General features: G+C 44.0%; 1 protein-coding gene across 5 annotated transcripts; it reads left to right on the top strand.

The window, feature by feature from the left end:
* Positions 1–2480: 2480 nt before the first annotated feature.
* LOC100664629 (sialic acid-binding Ig-like lectin 6) lies at positions 2481–11654 on the top strand. 5 transcript variants are annotated; one of them, XM_010586985.3, is made up of 8 exons: positions 2481–2723; positions 2941–3166; positions 3317–3595; positions 3783–3830; positions 4964–5221; positions 5868–5964; positions 6289–6370; positions 10415–11654. In XM_010586985.3, the coding sequence occupies exons 1-8, from the start codon at positions 2496–2498 to the stop codon at positions 10592–10594; spliced, it is 1398 nt and encodes a 465-aa protein (XP_010585287.2). In that variant the 5' UTR covers positions 2481–2495; the 3' UTR covers positions 10595–11654. The 5 variants fall into 5 exon arrangements, 3 of the variants coding, with proteins under 3 accessions (XP_010585287.2, XP_064150191.1, XP_023399118.1); XM_023543350.2 differs by having other exon boundaries at positions 2592–2723; positions 2801–3166; XR_010323381.1 differs by lacking the exons at positions 5868–5964; positions 10415–11654 and adding an exon at positions 5308–5719.
* Positions 11655–11733: the final 79 nt, after the last annotated feature.

The following is an 11733-nucleotide window of genomic DNA, read 5'->3' as shown; positions in this document are numbered from 1 at the left end:
AAAAAAGATCAGTATCTATCTATCTATATCTGTCTGTCTATGTATCTATCTACCTATTCTAGCTTGTCTATCATATACATACATACATAATTATTAGGAATACTTCAGAGCATTAAGAATTAGCAACTTACAGGTACACACAGCAGCACAGATGAATCTTAGAAATAAAATCTCGACCATCAGAAGCAGACACAAGTGTATATACTGTAATATTCAAATTATATAAGTATTCTCCTCAGGACAAAGGGAGGAGCCACCTCAAGGGCTGGAGAAGATGTAGCTCCCAGGGGCATGCACAGGGGTTCTGTATCTCTTCCCCTAGCCATCTGTTTGTTGAACTTTGTTATGGCAGCCCTAGAAAACTAAGGCGACCATTCCTGTTGAAGGATAAATTTGGAACAGAAGCCATAAATTTTAATCCAGAAAGAGTCCCCAGCTGTCTTAGCACTCCACAGTTGTCCCCGATGTCCAAGATGGGACAGGCTAATCAGATGGTGCCGGGGGACTCTAGACTATTTCCCTCAGCCCAGAGATGCTGTTGCTGCCTGTTGCCCCACCATGAAGGCGACAGAGGTCTGAGGAAAAGGGGCTGGCGGGGCTGCAGTCAGAGCTTCTGTCTTCCTCAGTGGTCCCTGGAGGACTGTGCAGATACAATCTGTGCCTCCTTCAGTCAGTGATGGCAAAAGAGGGTCTGCACATCCTCTACCTGCCCATTCTCCAGCTCCATCCTTGGGTTTTCTACACTGACTTTAACCCATTCTACACCTTCAGGTTGTGGAGGTGGCCAAGAGACACCATAATCCCCTGTGACCACAAACAGATCATGTCAAAACCTGGAAGAGTGGAATTGCTTGAAATGTAAACGATGGTGATCAGTTACTTTATTGGCAATAGCTTATTACGAAGGTCCCTGGATGGTGCAGTTTGGTTTTGACTAATAACCTAAAGGTTGGAGGATTAAACCCACCCAGCTGCAGCACAGAAGAAATGCCTGGAAATCTACTTCCAAAAATATTACAGCCAGGAAAACCCTATGGAACAGTCTTCCTACTCTATAATCCGTGGGATCACCGTGAGTCAGAATTGACATGATGGTAACGGGTTATTTTTATTACAGAGACATGCAGTGTATAAAAATAGAAGCTGTGTGCCAGCAACAACAACAAAACATATTCTCGACACTCAAAGATCACTACTGTTAATACCCTAGTGCATATCCCTTTAGATGTTTTCTTTGTTTTTCAGAAACCCAATAGACTTTTTAAAAAATGTGATCACCTAGCACATATGGTTTTGTAACCTGTTTTTTTTTTTTTTCAGTTAATGACTTTGAACTTTCCATCTTAGTAAACATCTAATCCTCTGTCCATATTCACACATACTCAGATTTATCCAATGGACCTCCAAATATCCTTTATAGCATTTGTCCAAACCAATAAGGAATCCAGGACCACACATTGTATTCAGTTATCACCTTCATTAGGTTTCTTTAACACAATTTTGACTTAAACATCAAACAATTATGGAAGAGAGTATCTGGAGCACATGAAGCCCACTTAGCAACACAAAGACCCACAATTATTCTCTCTGAATGTCAGATTTTCTACAATGTGGGAAAGTGGGGCATATTCCTTTAAGATGGAGAGACATTTTGTGAAATATAGTTTCAAATATATGACACTGTCTCTGAATATGACGAGTAGTGAGGAGCCCCAAGAAAAAGCCCTAGAGAGAGGAGGTATTAGTTTCCTAGGGCTGCCATAACAAAGCTCAACAAACAGGTGGATTAAAACAACAGGAATGTGATGTCTCACAGTTGTGGATGATGGGTGTCCATAATCAAGGCGTCAGCCATTTTGATTCCTTCTGAGGCCCTGAGAGAGAATCTGTTCCATGCCCGTCTCCTAGATTCTGGTGATGGCTGGCTATCTTTGGCGTTTCTTGGCTCGTAGATATATCACTTCAGTTTCTGCCTCCATCTTCACATGGTCATCTTCCCTCTGTGTCTCTCCATGTCTCTTCTGCTTTTTCATATGGACACCACTCAGACTGGATTAGGACCCACCCTACTCCAGTATGAACTCATGCGAATTTAACTGATAACATCTTCAAAGACCCTATTTCCAAACAAGATCACCTTCTCAGGGAACAGGGGTTAGGGGTTCAAGATATCTTTTTGGGGAAAACAATTCAGGTGATAATAAGCCCCTAATTTGTTAATGAATGAATGAAATGATTGAAGCATTGCTTCCCTTACTACATCTAAATCCTTCCCTATCCCTCTGATGCTCAGACAGGCCTCGGGAGTCCCACCCCTGGCAGGCTGTGACTCCCAGGAGTCTGGCCAGGTGATATCTGCTTCTTCAGAAGAGACCACCATGCTCAAGACCAGGAAGCATGACATGGGGGCTGTTGTCTTTCCTTGCTGCCTTACTTACCAAGGGCAAGCCTCTTGCCTCCTATGACCCTCAGGGTTTCATCTGTAAAGTGTAGAAATGGAATTGCATAATCTCAACAACCAATCTCTGCTGAGTCTAAAGTTTCCCTTCTGCATTTTTGTTTTGTTTTGTTTTGTTATCACCACTGTCTTCCTCCCCAGACTTCCTCTGCCTTCCTTTATCTACAGCTTTCCTTTCACTTTCAGAAGGACTGGAAGGCGGACTGTCTTAGGCAGGGGCCAGAGATGCTGCCACTGCTCCTACTGCTGCCCCTGCTATGGAGAGGTGAGTACACTGAGGGGGTGAGGGATTCCACCCAGGGCTGGTTCTAGAGCTTGAAGCTGAGTTTTTCCCTCTCCCAGGGTCCCTGACACAGAGTTGGAGAACCAAGATGAAACCACAGATATCTGTTACAGTGCAGGAGGGTCTGTGTGTCTTTGTGCCCTGTAAATTTCTCTACTCTAGGGGTTCCTTTGGATACCTCCCTATGTCTTGGTTCCAGTCAGGGGCGAATATACACCGTGATCTTCCAGTGGCCACAAACCAACCAGGACAGAAGGTGCAGGAAAGGACCCAGGGCCGGTTCCTCCTCCTCAGGGATTCCGGGGTCAACAACTGCTCCCTGAGCATCAGAGATGCCAACATGGCGGACAATGGGATGTACTTCCTTCGAGTGGAAAGTTTCTTTCAGAGATATGAAGATAAAACATTCTTACTGAAGGTGACAGGTATGGTAGGGGCGAAAGAAAAGGTGTAGTACACCAGAAGTAGAAAAGAGATGGCTCTGCTCCTCGTGGGGGTGGAGAGAGTCAGAACAAGACCCTGGGGCTGACTGACAACATGCTGAGGGGCTCTCATCTCCCCTCTCTCCTCCCCAGCCCTGACTCAGTTACCAAGCATCCAGATCCCAGGAATTCTGGAGTCTGGCTGCCCCAGGAATCTGACTTGCAGTGTACCCTGGGCCTGTGAGCAGGGGACGCCCCCCATCTTCTCCTGGAACTCAGCCGCCCTAACTTCCTTGGGCCCCAAGACCCACCTCTCCTCAGTACTCACCCTCTCCCCAAGACCCCAGGACCATGGAGCCAGCCTAACCTGTCAGGTGACCCTCCCTGCAGTTGGTGTGACTGTGAAGAGGACCATCCACCTCAATGTCTCCTGTGAGCACTGGGTGGGGACGCCTGGGTTGCTGAGGGTGTGGGGCCATGGTGGGGCTGCGCCAGGGCTTGGCAACTGGGACCAGGTAGCCAAGCAGGAAAGAACCTCCTTACCTGTTTCCATGGCTTCTGAGGGAAAAGCCCAATGCCCACGCACTTCTCACCACGGCTGCCACATCTTCTGTCCCAGATGCTCCACAGAACATGGTCATCACAGTCTTCCAAGGAAACAGCACAGGTAGGAAAGAACCATTCCTCTCCAGAGCTGGGGTGGAAGATGAGCCTCTGTCAGCTCAGGACAGACCTTAGGTCTCAGAGCTCCAAATAACCAAGGACTGTGTGGGGTATGAGAAACCAGCTGTCTTAGTTACCTAGTGATGCTATAACAGAAACACTGCAAGTGGGTGGCTTTAACAAACAAAAATTTATTTTCTACCAGTTTGAGGCTAGAAATCCAAATTCAGGATGCTGGCTCTGGGGGAAGTCTTTCTCTCTCTGCTTGGTTCTGCTTATGCCTTTTTCTCTTTGAACTTAATGCTCCTGGGTGATCTTCATGTGACTTGGCATCTCTCTTGCCCATCTCTGCTACTTAGCTTGCTTGTTTAATCTCTTTTATATCTCAAAAGAGTTTGACCCAAGATATATGCTAATCCAGCCTCATTAACATAACAAATATAACCTAATCCTCGTTATTATAACCTATTCCTGCCTCATTATAACAAACATAACTTGTTCATAAATGGAATTATAACCACAGGCGCAGGTTAGAATTTACAACACATATTTTGGGGGGACACAATTCAATCCTTAACACCAGCTAACCAGGCCAGATGTAAGGAGAGCAGAGGGAGAAAGCCCCCATTCCTGTCAACTCCTGGAAGTCACCTTTTGCTCACCCACAACTCTGTTTCGCCAATTCCAATGGAAGCTGTCCTATTCCTCTTACTTCACCCTCTTCTCTGATGTTTTTCCTTCTCCTGATGTTCCTTAAGTTCTTGCTTGGCCCAATAACTGCATTTGTTTACTGTATCCCTGTTTGAGGCCCTTTGTCTTCCATCACTCAGACAGCTGGGAAAACCCTAGGAAAATTATCTGGGCCTCTCCTGAAGGCCTGAGGCCTCCCCATGGGTTAGTGTGGACACCACAGGAAGAGAGGGACACCAGGGTTGACCCTGGCAGAGAGAAGAGGACAGGGCTGTCAGTGTCCCATAGCGCTCACTCTTTCTCTATCTTTCCCCATATCTCTCTCTACCTCTCTCTCCATATATCTCTCTGTCTTCATCTCTCTTCATGTCTCTCTCTCTCTCCATATTTTTTTCTCTCTCCATGTTTCTTTTTCTCTCTTTCCGTATTTCTCTCTCTCTCTCAAAGCCCTCAAAATCCTTGGAAATGCCTCATCTCTTCCCATCCTGGAGGGCCAGTCCCTGCATCTGGTCTGTGTTGCTGACAGCAATCCCCCTGCAGAGCTGAGATGGTTCCGAGAGTCCCCAACCCTGAACACCTCCCTCATCTCCAACACTGGATACATGGAGCTGCCTCAAGCAGGGACTGGAGAAGAAGGAGTGTTCACCTGCCAAGCTCAAAACCAGCTGGGCTCCCAGCATGTTCTTCTGAATGTCTCTGTTCACTGTGAGTTTGGAGGCAGCTGAGGAAGGACTCCATGGTATTAGAGACACAAGAGGTCCCCTGCTGAGCCCTCTCCTTCCTCCCCACAGATCCCCCACAGCTTCTCGGTCCCTTCTGCTCCGGGGAGGCCGAGGGTCTGTGCTATAGCTGCTCTGTCCACACCTAGCTGGCCCCCTCCTTGCACTGGAGGGTTGGGGACGGGATGGTGAAGAAGAATAGCAACAACACCTCCTTCACAGTCACCTTGAGCTCCTCTGGGCCCTAGGCCAACAGCACCTGAGCCTCAGTGCTGGGCTCAGCCTTGGCCTCAGACTCTGCCGTGAGGCTCAGAATATCCATGGACCCCAGAGCATCACTGTCCTGCCGCTGCCAGATTAAGGGTCTTCAAAGGAAAAGGAGTCTCATCCCTAGAGACATGGAGCTTGGAGGAGAGGCACCCAAGGCCAAGACAGGAGTGTCTGGGGATAAGACCCTTAGTCCTTTGGCTGGTGGGGATGTGTGGTATGTTATGAAGAGGCTGCTCAGGATATAAAGAGCAAAGGGATGCCAAGTTACTGAGTCCTGGGTGGGCATCAGAAACACTAATTGCTGGCTGGGAGGATGCCATGCGTTGGGATTGGCATTTAATTGAACTTCGAATTATCTGTAGGGAAACCAGAACCCAGGTCATGTTCAGAAGCCCTGGGAGCTGCTGGAGGAGCTGGTGGCATGGCCTTGCTTTGTCTCTGTCTTTTCCTTATCTTCAGGTGAGAGTGAGTGGGCTCCTGGGGTGGAAGAAGCCACCTTGGCTGGAGAGGTTATGCAGGTTGTATAATCTCGGAAAGCCTGAGCTGGAGCAACCTGGAGTCATTGGGAAGTCAGGAGACTTCCACCTGTAATCAGATGGACCAATGTGGGGTCTCTTCCCAACTTCTAGTCCAGCTTTTGGGCTAGGAGGAGCACCTGGAGACTAGACCCTCCTTCATCTAACCCAGTCACCATTTCCATGTTCTTCATAGGGAATGGGGGGTTGGTCTACCTACTCCAGGTCCCAAATAGCAAGGCTGAAAAGCCCTGGGCTTTTCCCTCAGAGTGAAGACTCAGAGGAAGAAAGCAGCTAAGACAGTGGAAGCCATGAATGATATGAACCTGGTCTTGGGTTCAGGATCTTGGGTGAGTGATAGGGAAACCTCCCCATTCAGCATTATCCCATTTGGACACCACCCTTAGGCCCTTCCTTACTAGCATTCAACACTTAGCATTCTCCACCAAAGAGTCCCACATCTGGAGACCGGGGAGTTGTTTTCATTTTAGTCTCATTCCTTGGAGCCTATAAATCATCAAATTCTGTCTATCCTTCTTTCCAGATAGAAGTCAGACTGATCTCCTTCACCTTATCTTACTCCTATTCTCACTGAAGTTTCATCAACTCTCTCCTGGATCCCTCAGCCCACCTCACGTTATTGCCCCCATCTCTTCACAACACAGGCCACTGGAAAAATCTTTCAGAAATAATTATTGTTTAGTCCCTCCATCATTTGGATGGTTTAGGTGTCTCTGCTAGCTCCTTGCGGTTGGAGAAGATGCAAAATCCTTTGGTATGGTATCATGCCCTTTCCAATCTGTTTCCTTCCCTCCATGCCTTTGTGTTGTGCTCAACCTCACTGTTCTTCATTGCAGTGACAATGTCCCCTCCTCGGGATTTGCCACTAACTAGGTCACTACTTCTACTGGCAAAAATCATGCTCGTTATTCAAGATACAAATGACATATTATCCTTTCCCTGTGAAAACCATGACCAACCTCCTCCCAGCAAGATGCTGTTACCTCTCCTCTGTGACCTTACGTCCCAGGGTCCATCCCTGTTTTGTGAGGTTCACCATGTCATAATTGCAAACACAGGCCTGACCCCAGCATGGTAGGGTCTCCCCGAGAGCAAGGGCTAGGTCTGATACAGGCTTCTGTCGGTCTCCCTCAATGCACCCTGTTCCCATCACCTATTATATGTGTTGTTGTTGTAGGATGCCATCAAGTTAATTTCAACTCGTAGCAACCCAATGTGACAGTAGAACTTCCCCATAGGGTTTTCTAGGCTATAATCTTTATGGGAGCTGACCGCCAGGTGTTTGTCCTGCAGACCCGCTGGGTGGATTGGAGCCTCCAGCCTTTTGGTTAGCAACTGAGTACTTAACCATTTTGCCACCAGGGCTCCTCCTCGTAGGTGAGGAAACACCCAGTGTCATTGACTCTATTTTGACTCATAGGAACCCTATAGGACAGAGTAGAACTTCACCATAGGGTTTCCAAGAACGGCTAGTGAATTTGAACTGCTGACCTTTTGGTTAGCAGCCAAACTCTTAACCACTGTGCCACTAGGGCCCCTTCTCATAGTTACATGTGTATATTTAATTCATCTCATGTCAATTACCTTACCTTACCTTGCCCGTTGCCATCAATTCTGACTCATAGCTACCCTATACGGCAGAGTAGAACTGCCCCATAGGGTTTCCGAGGAGCTCCTGGTGGATTCAAACTTCCAACTTTTGGTTAGCAGCCATAGCACTTAACCGCTATGCCACCAGGGTTTCCAGGTCAATTACATCAGTCATTAAAATCAGCAGTGATGCTTGGTTCATGATATTCTGTTATGATTCATCTACTCATGGACCTCTTCTGTTTTCTTTCTTTCATTTTTCTTTTATAATATAAGCCATTAGCCCTTTACTCAATCCAAGAATAAGAATGCTGATGATAGCTTACATTTACCTGTGTGTTTCTTCTCTTCCCAACCCTCTGGCTACCTCCATATTGAGTGGCCTCTATCCTGAATTCTGTTTCTCATTCCATAGCTGTTACCTCTCCTCTTCTACCCCAACTCATGGATTTACACCTAAGCAATATATTGATTGGAAATCCTGGTGGCATAGTGGCTAAAAGCTCCAGCTTCTAACCAAAAGGACAGCAGTTCAAATCCACCAGGTGCTCCTTGGAAGCTATATGGGGCAGTTCTACTCGGTGTTACAGGGTCACTATGATTTGGAATCAACTCGACGGCAAAAGGGAATATTTTGATCAAATTTGCTTATTGCACACTTTCTAAAAAGGCATTATGCTCAATGTAGTCTTTTGGGACCAGGTTACATTATTAAGATCCATCCACATTGTTATATGTAGATGTAGTTCATTAATTCTTATTGCCATATAATAAATATATCATGTTAGTACAACTCAATTTATGTATTTAGGCACATGTTGATGATCATTTAGATTATTTCCAGGTGTGGCTGTTATGAACATTATTTCATATCTCAGTGCAATCATAAGCAGGAGTTTCTTGGTCATATACCTAAGAATCGAAATGCTAGATCACAGTAAAAAAATGTCCGTCTTAACAAGGTAATGCCCAGTGGTTTTCCAAAGTGGTGGACCAATCAATATACATTCCCACCAACTATTTCTAAGGATTTTGTTGATTCACATCCTTTTCAACGCTTGATTCCCCGGCCCTCTAATTGTTGCTAATAAAACTGGGATAGCACATTGAGGTCTTCATTTACACTTTTCTAATTACTAAATGTTTTGCTTTTATTTATGAATTTTTATGGAGTCAGGAATACATAAATATCTACCTCTTCTGCGGAATGCCTGTTTACTGCTATTGCCCGTTTTTTCTGTTGGTAGATTGTCCTTTCCTTACTAATCTGTAGGAAGTCATTATATAGTTTTAATACCAGCTTATTTTATGTGTATTATAAGTAAATTTTTCCAGTGTGTAGCTCATCATTTTGCTTTTCTTAAGGTGAATTGCTGAACCTAAGCCTTCAATTTTGATTCAGTAATATTAATTAAACCTTTTCTATTGAGTGATTTTTGTGCCTTTTTGAAGAGAATATTTCCTGCTCTAAGATTAGAAACATATTCACCTATATTGTATACAGAAACTTAAAATTTTTTGCTTTTGACATTTAGATAATTTAGGTCTTAGTTATTCTAGGGTTGATTTGTCTGTATTGATTGCATGAAGTGGGTGTCTAATTTCATGATTTCTATATGGAGCTCTTTTGTTTTGTTTTAGATATGGAGCTTCTGCTGCTGTTTATTCCTTGAACATATTTATTAATAGCTGTTTTAAAAATTTTGCCTTCAAATTCCACCATTTCTGAAATGCTGGGGCCTGTTTCTATTGACTGCTTCTCCCCTTGTCATGGCTTACATTTTGTAGCTTCTTTGCATATTTAGTAATTTTTGGAAGAATGCTGGACATTTTGTTATATTGTTGATTATCTGGATATTCTAGTATTCCTTTAATGAGTGTTGAGCTTTCCACTGGCAGGCAGTTAATTTATTTGTGGATCATCTTGACCCGTTCAAAGCTTTTAGAAAAAGCTTTGTTAGGTGAGTTTATATTAACCTTTACTCTATTTTCCCCATAATTGTTCTTTCTCAAATAGCATGTTTTTTCCTACTGATTTATGGCATCTCATAGTATGCATGCAGAGCTAAATATTCACTCAAGGAAATCACTGTATAGATTTTTTTGAAGCTCTTTCACCAGAGTTTCTATCAATTCTTCTGTAAGGTACTGAGGGATGGACAAATATAGATGAGGGTGTCTGATTGTCACCTTCACTGCAGGGCTTGGTCTCTGTCTTCTTGTACCTGTCCAGGAACCAGTTATGCCACCCCTACCCCTGATTTATGTTTCAAATATCTCCCATCACAAACTTACAACTTGAAATGCATTTATTTTCTATGTATTTAATAACTGCCTCTCCTAAAAAGCCATCAGCTGCACAATATCAGCAACTATGTCTACTTTCATCATCACTTTACATCCAACACTGAGCACACTACCAGGCAATTTATAAGATGGCAGGCTCTGAAGTTGGAAAAAACTGGTTTTGACTCTGGACTCCATGGTGCATTCATATATGTGTGTGTCTTGAAGCAATGTGTATAAACTCTCTTAGCCTCAGTTTTTTTTATTTGTAAGATGACCACAATAAGACTATCCTCTCTACAGCATTTTTTGAGAATATAATGTGATTAGTATGAGAACTCACTAAGAGCTGGCCAATCTGAATTATTAGGTATTTTTGAATAAGTGAATAGATAAATGACAAAAGTTTCATCAGTCCCAATTTCTTTCTAGTCCTTGGCTACTTTATCCTAGACCCCACTGCCTTCATCTGAATCCATTCTCTTCCTTACCCTCAGGGACACCAGCACCAGTTCCAGGTAGGCATCCCTTCAGACCAGAGAGACCCTGCTGGGGCTGGCCCTGTCTCAAGAGAGAAACAAGAGCTCCACTATGCGTTTCTGGACTTTAAGAAGCTGAGGCTGCAGGAACAGGAGGATATCGACACTGAATATGCAGAGATAAAGATACACAAATGAGAAAGTGCTCAAAGCCACAGCCTTGAGTGGAAAGTACATGGTCTCTCTCAGGTTTTGATTCTTTAAAACTGAATGGGCTTCTTGGTGATGGATTATATGAACGCTCTGGCATGTGTGGATTTCTGTCCAAGAGACCTGAGTTCAAATCCATCTATGTCACTTATTGAGCAAGTCACAATGTATCTCTGTGCCTCACTTTACTTCCCTGTAAAGCAGGAAAATAAGCTTTATATAACCAGGTTATTTGGAGTCCCTGGATGGAGCAAATGATTAAGTGTTTGATTACTAACCAAAAGATAGGTGATTCAAATCCACCCAGAGGCACCTTGGAAGAAAGCTCTGGCAATCCACTTCCAAAAGTTCACAGCCTTGAAAACCCTATGGGGTGGAGTTCTATTCTGCACACTTGGTATCACCATGAGTTGGGATTGGCTTGATGGCAACAGGTAACCAGATTACCATGAAAGAGTACATATGAAACAGCTCATGAAAGTCCTGATACAGAGCATGTGGTCAGTGAATGCTAGCTGTTTATTCCCTGAATGAAAAATTTATGCTGACAATTTTTCCTAAGCCTTGGAGGGGTAAATCCCAGAGACCATAGCACGAGCTGTCTGTGTCACTTCCATCTCAAAACTCTTCCATGACTCACCCAAATTAAGTTCCTGTCCTTCAACTTTCTATTCAAGACTACATTATCTTGTCCATGCAGACCTTTCCAACCTCATTTCTCACCAGTCACCTATATTTCATGTTAATTGCAGCAGTTTCCTTTTAGATCTCCTAGCTTCTGTTCTTTCAGAAAAACTGAAGAGCACCAATGAAAAACAATGACTAAGGGAAATTCTTAAGATTAGCTGGGGGGAGGGGCAGATTATGTTGAAAAGACCACAGTTAGATGGACAGCTAATTTATGAGTAGCAATATTGAAAGTCTGAATACAATAGAAAGTTATCCTTAATGTCCTGAGAGAAATAAATGTTAGTTTACATAATACTCAATGCAAATGTTTTAAGACTCAAGGTGAAATAAAGATATTTAAAAAAATATATAAAAACTATTCATGTGGTGCAATGGATTTCTTTTTGTATGGTGTTTATCATCATGGTCTTGTTGTATCTTCCAGCCAAGTGATTGGG

This window comes from Loxodonta africana, chromosome 11 (genome assembly GCF_030014295.1).
Source record: "Loxodonta africana isolate mLoxAfr1 chromosome 11, mLoxAfr1.hap2, whole genome shotgun sequence".
Taxonomy (NCBI): domain Eukaryota; kingdom Metazoa; phylum Chordata; class Mammalia; order Proboscidea; family Elephantidae; genus Loxodonta; species Loxodonta africana.
This window is presented reverse-complemented; position numbering and strand designations above follow the sequence as displayed.

What these genes read in the sequence shown, in the direction of transcription:
- LOC100664629 (XM_010586985.3), top strand. Translation starts at nt 2,496, where the DNA reads ATGGAATTGCATAATCTCAACAACCAATCTCTGCTGAGTCTAAAGTTT. An exon ending in ATTCTTACTGAAGGTGACAG is followed by an intron (nt 3,167 to 3,316) that starts GTATGGTAGGGG and finishes TCTCCTCCCCAG; the next exon opens with CCCTGACTCAGTTACCAAGC. An exon ending in TGTCTTTTCCTTATCTTCAG is followed by an intron (nt 5,965 to 6,288) that starts GTGAGAGTGAGT and finishes CTTTTCCCTCAG; the next exon opens with AGTGAAGACTCAGAGGAAGA.